Source organism: Catharus ustulatus, unplaced genomic scaffold (assembly GCF_009819885.2).
Source record: "Catharus ustulatus isolate bCatUst1 unplaced genomic scaffold, bCatUst1.pri.v2 scaffold_96_arrow_ctg1, whole genome shotgun sequence".
Taxonomy (NCBI): domain Eukaryota; kingdom Metazoa; phylum Chordata; class Aves; order Passeriformes; family Turdidae; genus Catharus; species Catharus ustulatus.
In genome coordinates this window covers 127,786-147,933 of record NW_024879560.1, presented here as the reverse complement: position 1 = coordinate 147,933, position 20,148 = coordinate 127,786, and the positions used below count along the sequence as shown (strand labels likewise).

Below are 20,148 nucleotides of genomic sequence, written 5' to 3'. Positions count from 1 at the left end.
GACCTTCGCGATAGCGTCCATGCTCCTCGCTGGTCCGGGGACGTCTCCCCATGCTGCACTAGGCCAGCTGTGCAGCCGCCGGTTCCTCATCCAGGCGATCCCCAAATCCCGGGCGGTAATCATCTCCTGGGTTTCGGCAACACTTGTTGCATGGTGACCTGGTTCAAGCCCGGCACGGCGGCCCTAACCCCGGGCCACTCGGTCCATATGCTCCTGGACACCAACGTGGTGGACAGCAAATGGCGTTTATTGAAGGGTCACAAGGGTTTTTATAGCTTGGGCAGTCAGTGTCATTTCCTTCTGCTCACGTACAGCTGGGTGTAGCCAAGTACGGAGCAAAGGCGTGACTGCGGGAGGGGATGTCCTGACTGACCGTACAGCCCGATATCTTCCGCACGTATATCCCTAACTCTGCGCAGCCTGCCCTGGGCTGCTGCGGCCCAGGGCCCAAAGGCTGGAGCTGCAGCCTTGCTCCTGTGGCAACAAGAGGAGCCTGGTGCAGGCCCATGGCCCCTGCACGGCCCCAGCAGGAGGGAGGGCTCTGAGGCCCAGGGCTGCTGGCAGCATGGGCTGCTGTGGCCAGCTGGGGGCCTCTGAGCAATGGCCAAAGCCTTGTGCTCTCTGCAGCTGGCCAAGGGCAGCAGCAGGGCTCAAGGCTTCGTGTGGCACAGGCAGCCCCAGCTGGGGAGCCCTCAGGCCCCCGTGGCACAGGCGGCCTCAGCAGCGGCACCGGCAATGGCAGCGCCTGTGGGGATTGGGGATGGCTTTACAGCTTCAGAGAGCACAGCAGCTGCTGCTGCTGGCAAGGTGTTCAGTGCAAAGGCACGGCAGGCTCCAAAGGCAAAGAGTGCCAGGCTCTCAAGTCCCTGTGCAATCTCTGTGGCCTAAAGTGCCGATGGAAGCAGCAGCAGCTCTCTGGTGCCAGAGGGGGAAGCTGCGGCCTGGGACAGAGGCTCGAGAGGCAGATGCTCCCTGGCCTTTCTTCTTCTCTTCTTTTCTTCTTGTTCTTCCTCTGCTTCTTCTCTCCCGTGCTGGCAGTGTTGATGATGATGGCTGTGGAGGAAGAGGGAGCGACGAGAGAGGAGCAAGCGAGGGCTCTGGCTCCAAGACAGGGATTTTTATTGACAAAATACCCAATGAGCCCAAACCACCAACCCAAAGCTTTTCTCCTAAACCTCTTAGAATTCTGCTTCTCTAATACAAGTCTACATCTAACTTGTGCACATGGCCTATCTAGTCTATCTGAAGAATATAAGAAATATTCTTACTACATTTTGATTCTGTCTTGAACTGTGTTTTTGAGCTATCAATGCAAATTTTGTATTTTGTATTACATTTTATGGCTTTTACTTTTTAGGCATTTAAAACACATTTCTACATATGTCACAATAATGTTTATACTTCTACTTCATAGCTATGCAACTTAATATTTCTAATCCTTCAAACTACAACCTAGACCTCTATTCCCTGTGCATGTGTGTTAATGCAATTTAATTTTTTCAAAGATTTTGATTTCATTCTTGCATTCAGTTCTCTCTTGTAGGGACTGAGAGAGACTTCTGTGTTATGCACTGCAACAACTGGGAATGGTGTTGGGAACAGGGGCTGGGAATGGGGACAGGGGCTGGGAATGGGGACAGAGACATGGGAACAGGAATGAAAATAGGACCTGGAAATGGAAATATGGGACAGGGAATACGGAAATAGCAATTGGAGAGAGAACATGGGATGGAGATTAACATGATGGGAATGGAATGGGGAATGGGAATATGAGAACAGAATTAGGACAGGGAATATGTGAACGGGACTGGAAATACAGAAATTCAAATATGGGAATGGGAGAGGGATCAAGAGTACAAGAAATGGAAAAGGACAGGGAGCATGGGACTGGGAATGGGATCTGGACGGCGATGGGAGCAGGAGGACGTGGAGCCCCCAGCCAGGTGTGTTCCCAACATGGATCAGAGGCACCAGGGCTCAGCGGGGCTCTGCCCACCGGGGCTCACTGGGGATCATCCAGCGCGGATCCTGCCATGGGGGATGGAGCTGGAGCAGCGCACGAAGCTCTTCCCGTACTCGGGACACTCGCAGGGCTTCCCTCAGTGGAGCCTCCGTTGGTGTTGGGTCAAATTAGAGCTACAGGAGAAGCGCTTCCCACACTCAGCACATTCGTAGGGCCTCTCCCCGGTGTGCATGAGTTGGTGCCTGACAAGGTGTGAGTTTTGCTTGAAGCCCTTCCCGCAGTAGGGGCAGTGGTATGGTCGTTCATTGGTGTGAATGCGATAGTGCTTGAGGAGACAGGAGCTGGTCTGAAAACTCTTCCTGCATTTATCACACTCATAGGGCCTCTCCCCTGTATGGGTGCGCTGGTGTTGGATGAGTTGTGAGTTTTTCTTAAAGCCCTTCCCGCAGTCGTGGCACTCATAAGGCCTCTCATCAAGGTGAGTGCGATAGTGCTTGAGGAGATTGGAGCTGGTCAGAAACCTTTTCCTGCATTTATCACACTCGTAGGGCATCTCCCCAGTGTGGATTCTCTGGTGTTGGTACAGGTGTGAGCTGTCTTTGAAGCTCTTCCCACATACCTCACACTCGGTGGGCTGCTCTCCAGTGTGGCTCTTCTGGTGTTTGGTCAGGTTTGATTTCTGGGTGAATCCCTTCCCACACTGCCAACACTCATACGGACGTTCCCCTGTGTGACAGCGATAGTGTGTGAGCAGATCGGTGCTTCTCATAAAACTCTTCCTGCATTTATCACACTCATAGGGCCTCTCCCCGGTGTGGATGAGCCGGTGGTTGATGAGGTGTGCATTTAGCTTGAATCCCTTCCCGCAGTCGGGGCACTCATACGGCCTCTCCTCTGTGTGAGTGCGATAGTGCAGGCGGAGACTGGAGCTGGTCTGAAACCTCTTCTTGCATTTATCACACTCGTAGGGCCTCTCCCCAGTGTGGCTCCTCTGGTGTTGTTTCAAGTTTGAGCTCACCGTGAATCTCTTCCCACACTCCTCACACTCGTAGGGCCGTTCCCCAGTGTGGATTCTCTGGTGTTGAATCAGCTCCCATCGCGTCCTGAATCTCTTCCCACATTCTGAGCACTTGTGGGGCTTCTCCCCATCATGAAGCTGCTCCTGGAGCCCCAGCTCCGAGCTGCGGCCGCCTCCCCGGCCCGGGCTGGCTCTTTCCTGCTGGGATCCCCAGGCTGTGCGTTTGCAGCCCCTCCTGGTGCGGGATCTGCGGGGCTTTTCCTCCCCGTTGCGTTCCTGCGCCGTGGAGCCGCTGCCAACAGCCTCTTGCACGAGGTTCTGCCGCGGGGATTCGTCCTCGCTGCTGTCCGTGTTCAGCTCCTGCTCTGGGGCACGAAGGACAAGCACAGGATGGGATTTGCCTCCGGGCCAGAGGCAAGGGCAAGGAGATCCCCCCAGCGCGTCCCCGGCAGGAGGGCGTCGGCAGCGGAGTTGTGCTGCAGCCGGGGCCGTGCTGGGCTGGGACATGGAGCAGGACACAGGGGGAAAGGGGCACTGACTTCCTTCTCACCTGCCTGTAGCACCAGGGCCATCCTCCTCTTCTTCCTCACGGCCTCCTCCTCCTCCTCGGTGCCGAGGTTTGGGAAATGCTGCTTTGGGGAGGAAAACAAGGGCTGAGCGCGTTGGGTTCGCTGGTGCCGCTGGCCAAGGGCAGCTGGAGAAGTCAGCGCCCCTTTCAGCCTCGGGGGGCCCGGAGCCCGCTCATCACCGAGCTCCCGCAGCCCTCCAGGCTGCCGGGGGTGCCCCGGCTCCGGGATCGGCCCTGGGCGCTCTCCCCGCTCCGGGGCTCCCGCCTTCCCCCCCGGCTCTGCCGGCGATGCCCAGAGCCGAGATCGCCCCCTCCCCGCCGCTCCCGGGCCATCGCCACGTGGGACCCGCCAAGATCCCTGCAGGGCCATTTCGGGCTCGCCTTTGGGCTCCTGCCACATCCAAACATCCCCTGTCTCACAAAAAAAACCCCTCCCGGAGCCGTTCGTGATGGATTTGTGGCGAGTTCTCCCTCCCCGCTCACCTGCGGCTTCTTGGGGACGCCGCTGGTGCCGGAGCCGGGGGACCTGCGGCTGACAGGGCGGCCGGGCGAAGCGTGTGGTTCCAAAATCGCTGCTCCTGTTCCTACCGCTCCTCCTGTTCCTGTTGCTGCTCCTCCTCCCGTGTCCCTCCTCTTCCTCCTCGTGCCGCTGCTCCTCTTCCTCCCGCTCCTCCTCCACTCCCAGCCCGGCCTGGCCCGGTGCCGACACCCAAAAGCAGCCGCGCTCTGGCCCGGGGGGTTGCGGAGCGGCTGCGGTCCGCGCGGCGCTGGGAGTGCTACTGGGAGCACTGGGAATGCCAGGGAGAGCAGCGGCAGCGATGCTGAGAGCCCCGGGCAGGAACTGGGAGCGCTTTCCCTGCCAGTGCCGCTCTGACTGGGAGCGAACTGGGAGGAAAGAGCGCTCCGGGGCGATGGCGGCCGTTGGTGGGCGGGGCTAGAGCCGTGGTTATGCAAATTTCGGAGCGATCGCGCGCTGCGATTGGTGGGCGGGAGCAGCGCGAGGTTTCGGCGGTGACGTCACCGGCGTGAGGGGAAGGGAGCGATGGCGGCGGCGTCCGGTGAGAGGGGACAGGGACCGGGAATGGGGACCGGGAATGGGTACAGGGAATGGGGACAGGGACCGGGAATGGGGACCGGGAATGGGAATTGAGGCCGGGAATGGGGACAGGGAATGGGGACAGGGACCGGAAATGGGCACAGAGAATGGGCACAGGGACCGGGAATGGGGTTAGGAACCGGGAATGGGGACAGGGAGTGGGGACAGGGACCGGGAATACCGGAGAGGCACAGGGGAAGGGACTGGAAGGGGCTTTAGGAAAGGACCCACTGTCAGGGAATGGGGACAGGGAATGGCAATGGGAATAATGGAATGGGTCTGAGAATCGGACTGGGTCTGGGAATGTGATCGGGATGGAGCACAGGAACCGCGAATTTGGCACCTAGAATGGGACCGGGAACTGGACTACAAGACTGAGAGCGTGAAGGGATCTGGGACTGGGACTAGAGCATCCACAGCAAGAGTGAGAATGGGATGGGGAATGGGGACAGGGACTGGGAATGGGGCTGGGAATACGGGAACAGGACGGGGAATGTGGAAGCAGCAAGCGCAGAGAGAATCTGGGCTGGGGATCAGTGCTGAGCAGAGCTGCAGTGAAAGGCAGCGGGGCTGGGAGCTCTGCAGCTGGGCCTGCCCTGGGCTGCTGCGGCCCAGGGCCCAAAGGCTGGAGCTGCAGCCTTGCTCCTGTGGCAACAAGAGGAGCCTGGTGCAGGCCCATGGCCCCTGCACGGCCCCAGCAGGAGGGAGGGCTCTGAGGCCCAGGGCTGCTGGCAGCATGGGCTGCTGTGGCCAGCTGGGGGCCTCTGAGCAATGGCCAAAGCCTTGTGCTCTCTGCAGCTGGCCAAGGGCAGCAGCAGGGCTCAAGGCTTCGTGTGGCACAGGCAGCCCCAGCTGGGGAGCCCTCAGGCCCCCGTGGCACAGGCGGCCTCAGCAGCGGCACCGGCAATGGCAGCGCCTGTGGGGATTGGGGATGGCTTTACAGCTTCAGAGAGCACAGCAGCTGCTGCTGCTGTCAGGTTGTTCAGTGCAAAGGCACGGCAGGCTCCAAAGGCAAAGAGTGCCAGGCTCTCAAGTCCCTGTGCAATCTCTGTGGCCTAAAGTGCCGATGGAAGCAGCAGCAGCTCTCTGGTGCCAGAGGGGGAAGCTGCGGCCTGGGACAGAGGCTCGAGAGGCAGATGCTCCCTGGCCTTTCTTCTTCTCTTCTTTTCTTCTTGTTCTTCCTCTGCTTCTTCTCTCCCATGCTGGCAGTGGTGATGATGATGGTGGTGGAGGAAGAGAGAGCGATGAGAGAGAGCTCTGGCTCCAAGACAGGGATTTTTATTGACAAATTAGCCAAAGAAACAAAACCACCAACCTGAAGGATTTCTCCTTAACCTCTTACAATTCTGGTTTTGTAATACAAAAGCCTAAGTCTAAGTTGTGCACATGGCCTATCTGTTCTATCTGAAGAATATAAGAAATATTCTTTCTATACTTTTATTCTGTTTTGAGCTGTTTTTTTGAGCTCTCACTGCATATATTTTTCCACACCAGATCTTAAGGGTTTTACATTTCACGGCACTGAAAAATGTATTTTTCTACTAAGTTCAAACTACGGTTTACATTTCTACTTCATATCTATGCAACTGAGTGTTTCCACTTCCGTAATCTAAACCTTAGATGTCTATTCCACGTGTGTGTGTCTTAATACGCTTTAATTTCTACAAAAGGCTTTTAATTATAATTTAATTTTAATATTAATCCTTGCATTCTGTTCTCTGTTGGAGGGACTCAGAGAGAATCTGTTACACTGCAACAACTGGGAATGAGGACAGAGAGTGGGAATGGGGACAGGAATGAGAAGAGGAACCAGGAATGAGAATATGGGAACGGGACATGGAATATGGAAATAGCAATTGGAGAGAGAACATGGGATAGGGATTAAGATGATGGTAATGGAATGGGAAATGGGACTATGAGAACAGAATCGGGAATGGGAGTATGGGAACGAGACTGTGTCCTAGTTTAGGGCAAATTTAGGGAAAACCTCCTGGAGGAGCCCCCAGGAAAAAACAAAGCCCCCAAGACTCCTCCCCCACCACCGGATTCGGGAAGAATTTCCTCAGAGGAAAAGTGGAAAAAAACTGTTTATTAATTTAACAAAACACTCCCCAACACAAGAGAAGAAAATTAACAACCCCGGATGACAAAAAAACTTTTTCACCAGTGTGGGACGGTGACAAACTCAGAAAATATCTCCTGTGGGTGTTATCAGTCTCCAGCGCTGGGAATGACTGCTGCAGATCTCAAATTGCAGGGTCCTGATGTTCCTCGGTGTTCCAGGTCCGGTCCAAACAGGTTCAGAAGGTATACAGAAAGGGAAAAAAGGAAAGAACAGAAAAAGAAAACCAGTCCAGGGAAAGAGATTGGACTGCTAAAACTAAAGTAACTAATTAGCAAAAGCTAGGAAAACTAAAACTAGCAAGCGAAGCTAAGCAAGCAAAGCTAAGCAAAAGCAAAGCGAGCAAGCAAAGCCAGCTAGCAGCCTGAGCCAGCAGAGCCAGCCTCCCAAGCACAGACATGGGGGAGGGGAGCCAACTGATAAGTAGACAAAACAAACCTTCACTTAAACAGAACACACGATTGGGGATACAAGCACCATAACGTCACCCCAGGACATTCCACCCCTTATCTCCATATCGTGAGTCCACTACTAAACACCATGTTAAAACTTCATCAATTAAATACTTCCATCTCACTTGCTCAAACCTTCGACACATACACATTTCCTTCTATCTCACTTGCTCAGACCTTCGACACTTACACATTTCCTTCTGTTTCATGTCTGTGTGATCTAATTTACAGACAATGGTGGTAACATTCAGCAAACAATCATATTTGTCTCACCCCACAATCAGATCTCCCTGAGGTACACATCGTGTTGTTCCATCTCTCTGCATTACCCACCATGTACAACCTGGTCCTTGAGCAAAGACAGTCCCACGAATGGGTTTGTCTGTTCTCGAGGCAGAATTTATCCATACTGTCTTCCCTTACAAACCTCTGACATGGGCCACTGGGACTTTATCTCCATCTATTATATTAAGGGATTCAGACTGAGCAGGACCTGCTCAGTTGGTGGAGCCTCGGGTGTTAATTAACCAGGTGGCCTTTGCTAAATGCTGCTCCCAGTTTTTAAAAGAACCCCCACCCAATGCTTTCAAGGTAGTTTTTAACAATCCATTGTACCTCTCCACTTTACCTGCAGCTGGTGCATGGTAGGGGATGTGGTACACCCACTCAATGCCATGTTCCCTAGCCCAGCTGTTTATGAGGCTGTTCTTGAAATGAGTCCCATTGTCTGACTCAATCCTCTCAGGGGTACCATGCCTCCAAAGGACCTGTTTCTCAAGGCCCAGGATGGTGTTACGGGCTGTAGCACGAGACACAGGGTAGGTTTCCAACCATCCCGTGGTGGCTTCCACCATGGTCAGCACGTAGCGCTTGCCTTGGCGGGTTTGAGGCAGTGTGATGTAGTCAATCTGCCAGGCCTCCCCGTACTTGTACTTGGACCATCGCCCCCCATACCAGAGGGGCTTCACCCGCTTGGCCTGTTTGATGGCAGCGCACGTCTCACAGTCATGGATAACCTGAGAGATACTGTCCATGGTTAGATCCACCCCTCGGTCTCGTGCCCACTTATAGGTGGCATCTCTACCCTGGTGGCCTGAGGCATCATGGGCCCATCGTGCTAGGAACAACTCCCCCTTGTGTTCCCAATCAAGGTCTATCTTCGACACCCCTATCTTTGCAGCCTGATCTACCTTCTGATTGTTTTGCTGCTCTTCATTAGCTCTACTTCTGGGGACATGGGCATCTACATGGCGAACCTTCACAGGTAGTTTCTCTAACCGGGTAGCGATGTCTTTCCATTCTTCAGCAGCCCAAATTGGTTTTCCACTATGCTGCCAGTTCGCCTCTTTCCATCTCTCCAGCCATCCCCACAAAGCATTGGCTACCATCCAGGAATCAGTGTACAGATAAAGCTTTGTCCACTTCTCTCTTTCTGCAATGTCTAGGGCAAGCTGAATGGCTTTGAATTAGCAAACTGGCTTGATCCACCCTCTCCTTCAGTGGCCTCTGCGACCCATCGTGTGGGGCTCCATACGGCTGCTTTCCACCTCCAATTCATCCCTGCGATGTGACAGGAACCGTCGGTGAATAAAGCGTAACGGGTTTCCTCTGCCCGCAGTTGGTTGTATGGCGGAGCTTCTTCAGCCCGTGTCACTGGTTCTTGTTCCGCATCTGTGACACCAAAACTTTCACCTTCGGGCCAATTTGTAATTACAGTAATTTCACGACCATAAGGCGCACCGGACTATAAGGCACACCCCCCGTGAGTCAGCAAAATTTGCAACTTTGGAGATCAGATAAGGCGCACCGGAGTATAAGGCGCACTTTATTTTTGCAGTGAGGGTCCGCCCCCAGCTCCCTCCGTGCGGTTGCTGGACAAGGCCCCGCCTCAACCCGGCAGCCATTGGTCCCTGTGCCTGCCTGTACCCGGTGGGGGCGGTGCCGCGGGCCCCCAGGCCCACCTGTATCTGGTGGGGGCGGGGTATGGCCGCCACCCCTCCGTGCCGCCTCCATGGGGCCGGGGGGTGCCTGTAGAGGGGCCGTGCTGCCTCCACAGGGTCGAGGGGTGCCTGTAGAGGGGTTGTGCCACCTCCACGGGGCCAGGGCGTGCCTCTGGAGGGGCGGCTCCGCCTCCACGGGGCCGGGGCGTGCCCGCCGCCAGTCTGTCCCGCCTCCACCTGGAGGCCATGGCTCTGCCGGCTCCCCCCGTGGTTCGCAGCTCTCACTTCCGGGTTGGCAAATTTCTGAACTTTGTCCATCAGATAAGGCGCACCGGACTATAAGGCGCACTTCTGGGTTCCGGGGAAAATTTTAGTCAAAAGGGTGCGCCTTATAGTTGTGAAATTACTGTAATTTCATTTCAGCTTGCTGATGGTGGTAGTGTAGGAGATCATGATCTGTCATTTTCTGTTCCTCAGGAGAAAGCTGGGAACACACTGCCACCATCCATTTAATCCTCCACTGGGACAGCAGTCAGAGGTGAGGGAAAATGTGAGGAAAATCCCAATCAATACAAGTGTGACACTGCAGAATCCTCCAAACTGGCCATGGGGGCCAAGCAGGGTTTGAATTTGGCTCTTGGCCTTGCTCCCCCACATCCCAGGCTCCCAAGACTCAGGAATTTTCTCGTTCAGGCTGGGACAGTGTGGGCTGAGCTGTCAGGCTCCTCCTCCCCACCCTGGTGGGATCTTCCTGACAAGATGCCATGGTTTATAAGAGTAACATCCTGATGGCGGTTATTCAGACACAAGGCTTTAGGATCTGTTGGCTGAGTAGAAAATTTCTTGTACTATCTGCATTTTACAAGATAGGGTTGGGATTTTTTTGAACAAAACTTTTTTTTTAATGTGATTTTTTGCCATATATTTTTTGCAAATATTGAGCTAGTGGGTTACAAGGTGTTTTTTATGCTCCACTCTGAAGAGGTGCAATTTCAACAGTCTCATTATAAAGAACCTCCCAGTCCTCCATGGTTGGTTGCAGCCGCTATAATTTCTTGGAGAAGAATTTTTTTGCTTCAATGTTTTCATCCCCAGTGAGTCCAAAGCCAGAGATGCTAAAGGCTTTAAAGCCACCTAGCCAGTGACGCTCAGGACAGGCTGCTGACCCGTGAGCTTCAGGGCTTGAACTTTCTAAAAACTGTGAAATTCTGTTTGTTGCAATGAGATCTTCTCTGTTTCCTGTTTTTCTCCCCTGTTAATATTGCAAGGTCATTTCTCTTTCCTGCTCAGTTAAATTTGTCCTGTATATAATGTCACCATGCAGCACCTTGAGATTAAAGAGTCATGCTGCAATTCCCTAATCTTGTGCAAACAGTGAGCAAAAATGCTGCTGGAATGTTGTTGTGCAGAGCTTTGCTTGTTGAATTCGAAAGAAAAATGCAGTGATGCTTTCTTGGGGAGTTTTGTTTTTAAATTCTAAGTTTGAAGGCAATGCAGGATGATTACAGCAGGCTGTTTAATTTGGAATTAAATTAACATCACTGATTAGTTGAAAGTCTTTTTAGGACAAGTTCCATCAACATAATGATTACAGAGTGAACAAAAGCTAATTTTATATATGAAAAGAACTTTTTTTTCTTCTGCAACAGAGCTGGGAAGACTGCAGATAGAAGTTCCAGAAAACAAGCCAAGGAGAGACTAAACCTTATTTACTGATGTAAATCTGCAGCTAACGTGGAGTGGGGCCTGCAGAAACAGCAATTCTGGACACAACTGTAAAAGCAGAAATAGCTCAATGCTGTCTGTTCTCTGCACAGGCTGCCTATTTGTTTTTATATCAGGTTATTGAGGCACAAAGATTGCTTGAGGATCCATTTGCCTTCTTAAAAATATTTTTAAAATGTGCTTTGGCCAACTTGTCCCCTCCTTTCTCTCTACTACTGAAAATGTCAGAGCTTAATTCTAAGGGTTCTCTCTGCTGGGAGGAAAGATCCTGTTGAGTCAGAGGCTCCAGCTGAGCTCTTGTGAAAGCCTGGCTTCTGCAGCTCCAGATTGGGGCAATTTTGTCAAGTATAACCCAGCATTTGAGTGTTCTGAGGAATTCCCTGTGTAGCTAACATGAAGTGGCAGCATTCCTCGGGCTGTAATTACATGCTCTCTAACAGAATGGCACCTCAGGGAGGAAAAATCCCCCCAAAAATAATTAACAGGATTTTCGGCAGGGTGTCTTGCTACAGAGAGTAGAACACTTTCTAGATTGGCTTATGTGAGTTTTGGGAGGTGGGCATGGTGCAGCCCTGACAAGGGTTGAAAACTCCTTTCCTTTTGAGCTGCTTAGCAATTTTCTCTCTCCAAATCGAGGTGTATTCTTAGAATCTAAATGCAGCAAACCAGGGAAGTGTCAGAGGAGAAGTAAAAGGGAAACTATTTTCTCAAGGTTGTGCTGTATGTCAGTGGCAAGGGCAGGCTTGGAAATAGAACATCAGCCTCTGGGTTATATTGACAAGCTTGTGAAATTTCTGGGAAAAGCCTCCCTAGAAGTACTGGAATTCTTGAAGGTCTCTCCCAGCCTTGAGAGGTCAAAGAAACAGTGATTAATGGAGTAGGGAAGAGTTGGGCTCAAAACCTTTTTTGTTTGCATTTTAAGAAAGTGACATTTGGAATTAATTAATGATGAATATTGTTCCAAAAATGTCATCAAATACTGTGATGAAACAAGACTAATTAATCATTCACTCTTTTTAGTAGGTCTAGATTGTGTTTGTGCTGACAGGTCATGTAAGGACGGGAATCCACAGTTTGAATGACCTATATGAAAAGACATCCCTAAGAATTCCACTGGTACTGTAGGAAAACTTGGGTCTGGCCACTGGGCTCTTTGGAATTGTTATTACTGTATTAATTAATCATAATTACCTGGGGTTTGTTTTACCAGGTTGGCCATGTTGTTGTACAAATCACTGAAGTCAGAAGGAGTCCACCATAGCCTATCACATCACAGTGAGTGTTCCTCTGGGCATGGAGAGTCACAGGCTGGAGCACACTGCCAGCTGGAAAGGAATTTTCAGACAAATCTGAGAATGGGCTTTGCTTTCTTGGTGTTGCTTTTCAGCTGCCTTCTGAAGGGAAGCAGTAATACTGGGGTATCTCCAGAGTTAGGGGTAATTTGCTCTTTTTTTTCCTAGAAAAGTGACCCAGCATTTTTTCTACTCAAAGTTAAAATGCTTTTTGAATACTTTTTAAAATACTTTTAAAATGCTTTTTTTAAAATACTTTCCAGATCAGACTTTCAGGCAGCCTGACCCCATCTGTTCTGCTGCTGGTGCTGCTTATTTTATCTGCCCCTGATGTTAACTTTTGCCCTAAGTGCAGTTACCAAGAGCAATTTGAGCCTTCATTTTGGGAGACCTGAACCCTTTTCTTGCTGGTCAGGTAGGGTGACTTTTTGCATCTGTTCCAGCTGAGTTCATCTTTTTAGGATGAGGATGACTAGAATTAAACCTGGTTCCAGAGGCCTCAGCAGTGCTTTGTTCCACAGGTATTTCCCCCTTTGCTTTATGTGTGGTGTAACCCACCTTGTGTTTATCCTACACTGACCCTACTCCCAGCCAATATACAAATTTTTCTCTTCTGTTTCTATCATAGAAGGAGATTCCAGCTTATGTCTGGAGTCCTTATTCATCCCTAGTTAAATCTGTGATTATTTCCTATTGTGGAGTGCTGAGATACATATTAATGAGAAGAGATGCTGTCTAAGCTGTGTTTAGGTTTAAAAAGAGAGCACCACTCAGTTCTTAGATCCTCAAATGTCAGATCCATAGGTACAATTCCATAACTGTTTGCTACATGTCTTCATGGAAACACGTTGCTATAGCATTTTCTGCAGATTTTAATGCTGCCATCAGATGAGATCCTCAGACTTTCAAACAGAAATCAGATTTGTTTTTCCCCCCACTCCTGAATGTATTCAAACTGGACAGAAGAAATACTGCAAATAATTACTTTTATAAAGGCTGGAAGGGGAAGTGGGATTACATCCTAAAGTTGTTTGGATCATGTGATGTGAGTCCTTTATTCTCCAGATGACAAACGGAAGGATTTTATCTCACACAGTTTAATTGCCTTTTTCTTTCAGTTTAATAAGCACCATAAAACAGCTATGCTCTCTTCTCTGTGAATGCACACTATCTTGAAATAGAGTTGAGAGTGAATGGTAATTGAAGATTGGTTAAAATTTAAGATTTCCTTATGTTTCTTTCCTGAATCCTGATTAATTGCTTCAGGAGATAATTTCTTTTAGTAAAAAAAATGTATTATTCCCATTTCTGTCACAAAATTCAGGTCTGATAACAGTCTGCTGTTAACATTTTTCATTCCACAGTTAAGCTGAATGATGTCAATACATGTCCAGTGTTTCCAAGTCAGATTTGTGTATAACCAGCATACAAAAAAAAAGATTCCTTAGGACTCAGAAATGTGCAAATGAGGTGCATTGGTACCACTGGCAAAGTGGTTGAAATGTGTAAATTCATGAGTGAGCTCTGGGTTTTTTTATCCCTGTCCTTCCCTGGAGTCCGTCACCATTCTGAGGGGGCTGTGGAACTCTTCTCCCATGAAATCCTTTCTTCCACAGGCTGATAAGGATTCATTCTTAAATGCAGAGTATAGAAATGGAAATTGATTTTTGCACAAGGGAGTCAGTAGCTCGGCTAATTCACCTGAATTTCCCAGGAATGTGACCTGATTATTTCATAGTGAAAGACAGAGACCCAGGATCCAAATTCTGGGTAGGAATTTTGTTTCCCTGAGCTGTGGAGGGTCTGCCAGGCCAGCAATGCTCAGGTAATAAACACATCCACTCTTGCCAGTCTTGCTGCAGAGGGTGTAAATCCAGAGGACATAAGGGAACAATTCAAAATGACAGAAGACTGAGCTTTGTCCTTGGTTCCAGCAGCCACATCCTCACCATCTGAAACCAATTACCAAACCTCACAAACATACACAGAATTCTTGTATTTTCAAGGTGCATGCCTGTGCCAAGTACAAGACATCCATCCTGGGCAGCCTGCTTTATGTTCTGGCCCTTATAACCCTTGCAATGCTTTCACTGGGAGTCAGCACTCTGGATTAAGTGGACACTTGGCTTCAGATCCACCTTTGTGCCTCAGAGAAATGGCAGAGATTAGATGCAGTGAAACATTAAACTTGAAGATTCTCCATTATGCTCTTTAGAATAATACTTGAGTTGCTTATAAATAGCAGAGGGGCTGCACAGATCCTGCCCTTGTAGCACCTCTTGCTGTTTGTTCCTTTAAAAAGCCTGGGTTGGGTGAGGTGAGGCATTCAGAAATAGAAATACAGGGATGGGAGGCTTAAGACATTTTGCTGGGGTTTGGGATTGATCTTGGTGTGGGACACACTGGAATTTGGAAAGAGTCACATCTGATGGTAATCCTGCCTGCTTTCCTCACACTGCACCAACCCAAAATGTCAGCATTCCTGAAATGCTCATATCCCCACACTGTCTCTACCCGAGCATTTTGGATCAGCAAAGCAATTTTGTGTTCTGATTAATGTTAAGATTGACTAAGTCTAAGTTCTAGTAAGTTAATTCTGTTAGATTTAATTTCTGTTAAGTTTCAGTATCACTGAGTTTAGACAATGTTTTGTTCCAGTTTTATTTAGATGACGTTGTGTTTGGTATTAATACTGATTAACTGAGCTCTCTTAAGTGTGCTTTTTGTTCTACTGAAGTGATAATTAACACTATTGATTGCATGGTGTGAATTTACCAATTTTTGTAATAGGCACAACTCTTAAGATATTAATGTTGTATTTATAGCTGGCTTTTTCAGGTGTTTTAACATCTTTTGGTGTAATTATTGATGAGACACGTGTCATTTTTAGGATCATTTTTTTAATGTCAGGGAATTCTCTTCCAATTAGGGCCTGGGCTCTGGCCACGCCCTGGCTCTACCTGGATGGGAAACTGCCAACAGACCCAAGTGTTTTCTGCACAAAACAATACTCAAGTTGCTTTGACTTGGCTATTTGACCCTATCAATATGACAGCTGAACTTATTTTTTAAGTGAGCTTGGGAATAATTTTCCAGAGATGATTATGCAATTCTTCACTGATTTGAGGTTGCAGACACTGGGATGATGGTACAATGTTTTAGTGCTTGGTAATGATCTAATTCCACATATGTAATTAATTATGTCTGATATTAGAAATGTGTTTGATTGTTATATCTGAATTATTCCTGATTGCTGTAAGTTTCTGGTCTCACTAGATTTAAGACTCCTCAATTGAATGTACAATGACAAAGCCTCATTGATTCACTAACTTAAAAAGAAGTTATGCATGTGTTTTTATCATCAGCAGGTTCAAAGTGATCATCTATTGAATTGTCTCTAAGAAAATGAGGCCCAGTCAGAAGATAAATTCTCTAAACACCATGCAGTTTTCATGACCTGAACATGAACAGGACTGCCAAAATATAGGCCTGTCTGGAAGCTTACAAAAGCAACCTATCAAGAAAAAGCCTCATGTCATCATCATGGTATTGTGCTCCTACTAACCTCCTTTAGCTATTCCTTGTTTCAGGTTCTCAAGATGGAAGTCCTGGGATGCAGGACATGGGATCTTTGCAACCTGGTTTACCTTCCCTTCAACGTTACCTGTTAACTGGCAATTGGTGATTGTTGATTTAAAAGATTGTTTTTTCACGATTCCTCCATCTCACTGAGGATGACAGTGAGAAATTTGCCTTTTCAGTGCAATCTATAAGCAAGGCAGAGCCAGCAAAGAGATGTCAATGGGTAGTTTTGCTACAAGGAATGCGAAACTCTCCCACCATGTTCCAATTGTACGTTGTTTGGGCACTGGCACCTTTGAGAAAACAATATCCACAGTATCTTATCTATCCTTACATAGATGATATTCTGATAGCAGGTGAGAGCATGAATGCAGCAAGCCTGCCACCTGCCCTGCAGCAGCAGCTGCAGGAGGCAGGCCTCCAAATTGCTCCTGAAAAGGTGCAGCCTAACCAAAGGTGATACAAAAGTGGATGAATGCAAAAGATTGGGGATTGAGCCGAATGGAGAGGGCTTTCAAGCAGGTATGATAACACAGTGGCTGAAGGAAAGTGGGCTAGAAGCTGAAGAACTAAATCTGTTAGGGTCAGTAGCTGGAAATTATTGCTTGTTCTTTAACTATCTCCCAGATCCCAAATCAACTAACACGAGCAATGTTCTAGTCCCACGTCCTAAGAACAGTAGTGTCATCCTCAATCCCAATTCTCCATGGTACAGGAACGTGATCAGGTATTGCCACAATTAGATTTATCCTGAGAGTGCTGGTGAGAATGCAACTGTAAGATTGCTTCCACCACATGTCTTTTTAATTTGTGGGGACAGAGCATGGCCTGCAATTCCACAAAACCCCTTTGATGGACCTTGTTACTTGGGAAAATTACAGTAATTTCACGAATACAAGCCGCACCAATTTGACCAAAATTTTGGTGGAAACCCGGAAGTGCGGCTAATATTCCGGGGCGGCTAATCTATTAACAAAATTCTAAAAGCTGCCAACACGGAAGTGAGAGCCCGCGGCAGCCCCAAGCCAAGCTGGAGCCCGGCCGGCCCCGGCAGAGGTGGGAAAGCCTGGCAGAGGCGGGGCCAGCAGTGTGGGGGGCGGGCGGCTGAGCCTGAGCCAGCAGGGCGGGGCAGGGAGGGCGGCAGAGCCTGAGCCAGCAGGGCGGGGGAGCCCGGGAGAACTGGGGCTAGCAGTGCAGGGGAGCATGGCAGAAGCAGGAAGGCCGACGGGTGGGGCTGCCTGGCAGCGGGGGAAGCCCAGCAGAATTGGGGCCAGCAGCGTGGGGGAGCCTGGCGGTGCGGGGGCCTGCAGTGCCGACCAGGGCGAGGAAACGCGGCGGCGGTGCAGACGGGAGGGGGCGGCCGGCGAGCCCGCCGGCGGGGCTAGGGAAGGCGGCGCGCCGCGGCCGGCGAGCCCGGCGGCGGGGCTAGGGAAGGCGGCGCGCCGCGGCCGGCGAGCCCGGCGGAGGTGCTAGGGAAGGCGGCGCGCCGCGGCCGGCGAGCCCGGCGGCGGGGCTAGGGAACGCGCCGCGGCCGGCGAACCCGGCGGCGGGGCTAGGGAAGGCGGCGCGCCGTGGCCGGCGAGCCCGCCGGCGGGGCTAGGGAAGGCGGCGCGCCGCGGCCGGCGAGCCCGGCGGCGGGGCTAGGGAAGGCGGCGCGCCGCGGCCGGCGAGCCCGGTGGCGGGGCTAGGGAACGCGCCGCGGCCGGCGAACCCGGCGGCGGGGCTAGGGAACGCGGCGCGCCGTGGCCGGCGAGCCCGCCGGCGGGGCTAGGGAAGGCGGCGCGCCGCGGCCGGCGAGCCCGGTGGCGGGGCTAGGGAACGCGCCGCGGCCGGCGAACCCGGCGGCGGGGCTAGGGAAGGCGGCGCGCCGTGGCCGGCGAGCCCGCCGGCGGGGCTAGGGAAGGCGGCGCGCCGCGGCCGGCGAGCCCGGCGGCGGGGCTAGGGAAGGCGGCGCGCCGCGGCCGGCGAGCCCGGTGGCGGGGCTAGGGAACGCGCCGCGGCCGGCGAGCCCGGCGGCGGGGCTAGGGAAGGCGGCGCGCCGCGGCCGGCGAGCCCGGTGGCGGGGCTAGGGAACGCGCCGCGGCCGGCGAACCCGGCGGCGGGGCTAGGGAACGCGCCGCGGCCGGCGAACCCGGCGGCGGGGCTAGGGAAGGCGGCGCGCCGTGGCCGGCGAGCCCGCCGGCGGGGCTAGGGAAGGCGGCGCGCCGCGGCCGGCGAGCCCGGCGGCGGGGCTAGGGAAGGCGGCGCGCCGCGGCCGGCGAGCCCGGTGGCGGGGCTAGGGAACGCGCCGCGGCCGGCGAACCCGGCGGCGGGGCTAGGGAACGCGGCGCGCCGTGGCCGGCGAGCCCGCCGGCGGGGCTAGGGAAGGCGGCGCGCCGCGGCCGGCGAGCCCGGTGGCGGGGCTAGGGAACGCGCCGCGGCCGGCGAACCCGGCGGCGGGGCTAGGGAACGCGGCGCGCCGTGGCCGGCGAGCCCGCCGGCGGGGCTAGGGAAGGCGGCGCGCCGCGGCCGGCGAGCCCGGTGGCGGGGCTAGGGAACGCGCCGCGGCCGGCGAACCCGGCGGCGGGGCTAGGGAAGGCGGCGCGCCGTGGCCGGCGAGCCCGCCGGCGGGGCTAGGGAAGGCGGCGCGCCGCGGCCGGCGAGCCCGGCGGCGGGGCTAGGGAAGGCGGCGCGCCGCGGCCGGCGAGCCCGGTGGCGGGGCTAGGGAACGCGCCGCGGCCGGCGAACCCGGCGGCGGGGCTAGGGAACGCGGCGCGCCGTGGCCGGCGAGCCCGCCGGCGGGGCTAGGGAAGGCGGCGCGCCGCGGCCGGCGAGCCCGGTGGCGGGGCTAGGGAACGCGCCGCGGCCGGCGAACCCGGCGGCGGGGCTAGGGAACGCGGCGCGCCGTGGCCGGCGAGCCCGCCGGCGGGGCTAGGGAAGGCAGCGCGCCGCGGCCGGCGAGCCCGGCGGCGGGGCTAGGGAAGGCGGCAGCGGGGCGGTGCTGACGGGAGAGGGGGGCCAGCGAGCCCGGCGGCGGCGGCAGTACCACCCGGCCAGCCCCGCCGAGCCGTGGCGCTGAGCTGGGCCACCCGGCCCCGTCGGCAACCATGAGCGGGCCGAGCCTGCCTGGCCCCGCCCCGAGCCAGTAAAGCCCGCTATGCCGCGATCCTGTTACTAATTGGCCAATTTGTGAAAGCTGCGCACGGATTCTCGCTACGAACGAAAGTGCGGCTAATATTCGGGGTGCGGCTTATCTATTGACAAAGACAGCAACATTGTCGAGGCACCGGGGGTGCGGCTTATAATCCGTGCGGCTTGTATTCGTGAAACTACTGTAACTATGTTTGCTCCTAGCATGCGTGAAAGGCTGAACCAGACCCTTTGGAGAGCAGGACATAGCAGGAGAGCTAAAAGAGAAATTGGGGGTCTGGAACCTGACTGTCATGACCGCGTGGAGTTTTGGGGTGCTCCGACACAAATAATAGCATCAATTTTTTCTCCAGATATTGCTCCTGCTCAAGCATTGTCTACACTTAACAAGCTGGGATGCTGGATGAGTCAACAGTTGAATCTCACTTCTAATGCTTTGAAGCAAATGCTCACTGATGTACAGTAATTTCACGAGTACAAGCCGCACCATTTTGACTAAGGTTTTGGTTCGTACCTGGAAGTGTGGCCTGTAATCCAGAGCGGCCAATATATGAACAATATTCTGAAAGCTGCCAACCCGTAAGTGAGAGCCCGTGGCAGTCCCAAGCCAAGCTGGAGCCCGGCCAGCCCCGGCAGAGGCGGGAAAGCCTGGCAGAGGCGAGGCCAGTGGCGCAGGGGGCAGGCAGCAGAGCCCGGGCCAGCAGGGCGGGGGAGCCCAGCAGAACCAGGGCTAGCAGTGTGGGGGAGCCCAGCAGAACCAGGGCTAGCAGTGTGGGGGAGCCCAGCAGAACCAGGGCTAGCAGTGTGGGGGAGCCCAGCGGCGCGGGGGAGCACAGCAGAAGTGGGAAGCCCGTCAGCACGGGGAAGCCCAGCAGAACCGGGGCCAACAGCGTGGGGCAGCACGGCAGATGCGGGAAGCCTATCGGCATGGGGAAGCCCAGAAGAACCGGGGCTAGCAGCTCTGGGGAGCCCGGCGGCGGTGCAGATGGGGGGAAGGTGAGCGAGCTTGGCGGCAGCGGCACCACCACCCGAGCAGCCCCGCCGAACCGGGCCACCTAGCCCTGTGAGCAACCATGAGTGGGCCGAGCCTGCCTAGCTCCGCCCCGAGCCAGTAAACCCCGCTATGCTGCGATTCTGTGAGTAATTGCACATTTGTGAAAGTTGCACACGGATCCTCACTACGAACGGAAGTGCAGTTAATAATCTGTTGCGGCTTATGTATGGACGAGGACACCCCAGAAACGCGGTTTATAGTCCGTGC

At 53.2% G+C, this 20,148-nt stretch overlaps 1 protein-coding gene and 1 long non-coding RNA gene across 4 annotated transcripts; one reads left to right on the top strand and one right to left on the bottom strand.

The window, feature by feature from the left end:
* Positions 1–1,102: 1,102 nt before the first annotated feature.
* Positions 1,103–3,991, bottom strand: LOC117011581 (zinc finger protein 883-like). Its single transcript, XM_033087001.2, has 2 exons — positions 3,532–3,991; positions 1,103–3,346 (listed from the first exon to the last, which is right to left on the bottom strand). Exons 1-2 carry the CDS (start codon positions 3,947–3,949, stop codon positions 2,100–2,102), a joined length of 1,665 nt encoding a protein of 554 aa, XP_032942892.1. The 5' UTR covers positions 3,950–3,991; the 3' UTR covers positions 1,103–2,099.
* A 45-nt stretch (positions 3,992–4,036) lies between these two features.
* Positions 4,037–19,499, top strand: LOC117011583. 3 transcript variants are annotated; one of them, XR_004421022.1, is made up of 3 exons: positions 4,037–4,607; positions 12,095–15,722; positions 19,241–19,499. It is a non-coding gene; the product is annotated as an uncharacterized LOC117011583 (long non-coding RNA). The 3 variants fall into 3 exon arrangements; XR_004421021.1 differs by lacking the exon at positions 19,241–19,499 and adding an exon at positions 9,637–9,697 and having other exon boundaries at positions 12,095–16,379; XR_004421020.1 differs by lacking the exon at positions 19,241–19,499 and having other exon boundaries at positions 12,095–16,379.
* The last annotated feature ends 649 nt before the right edge of the window (positions 19,500–20,148 follow it).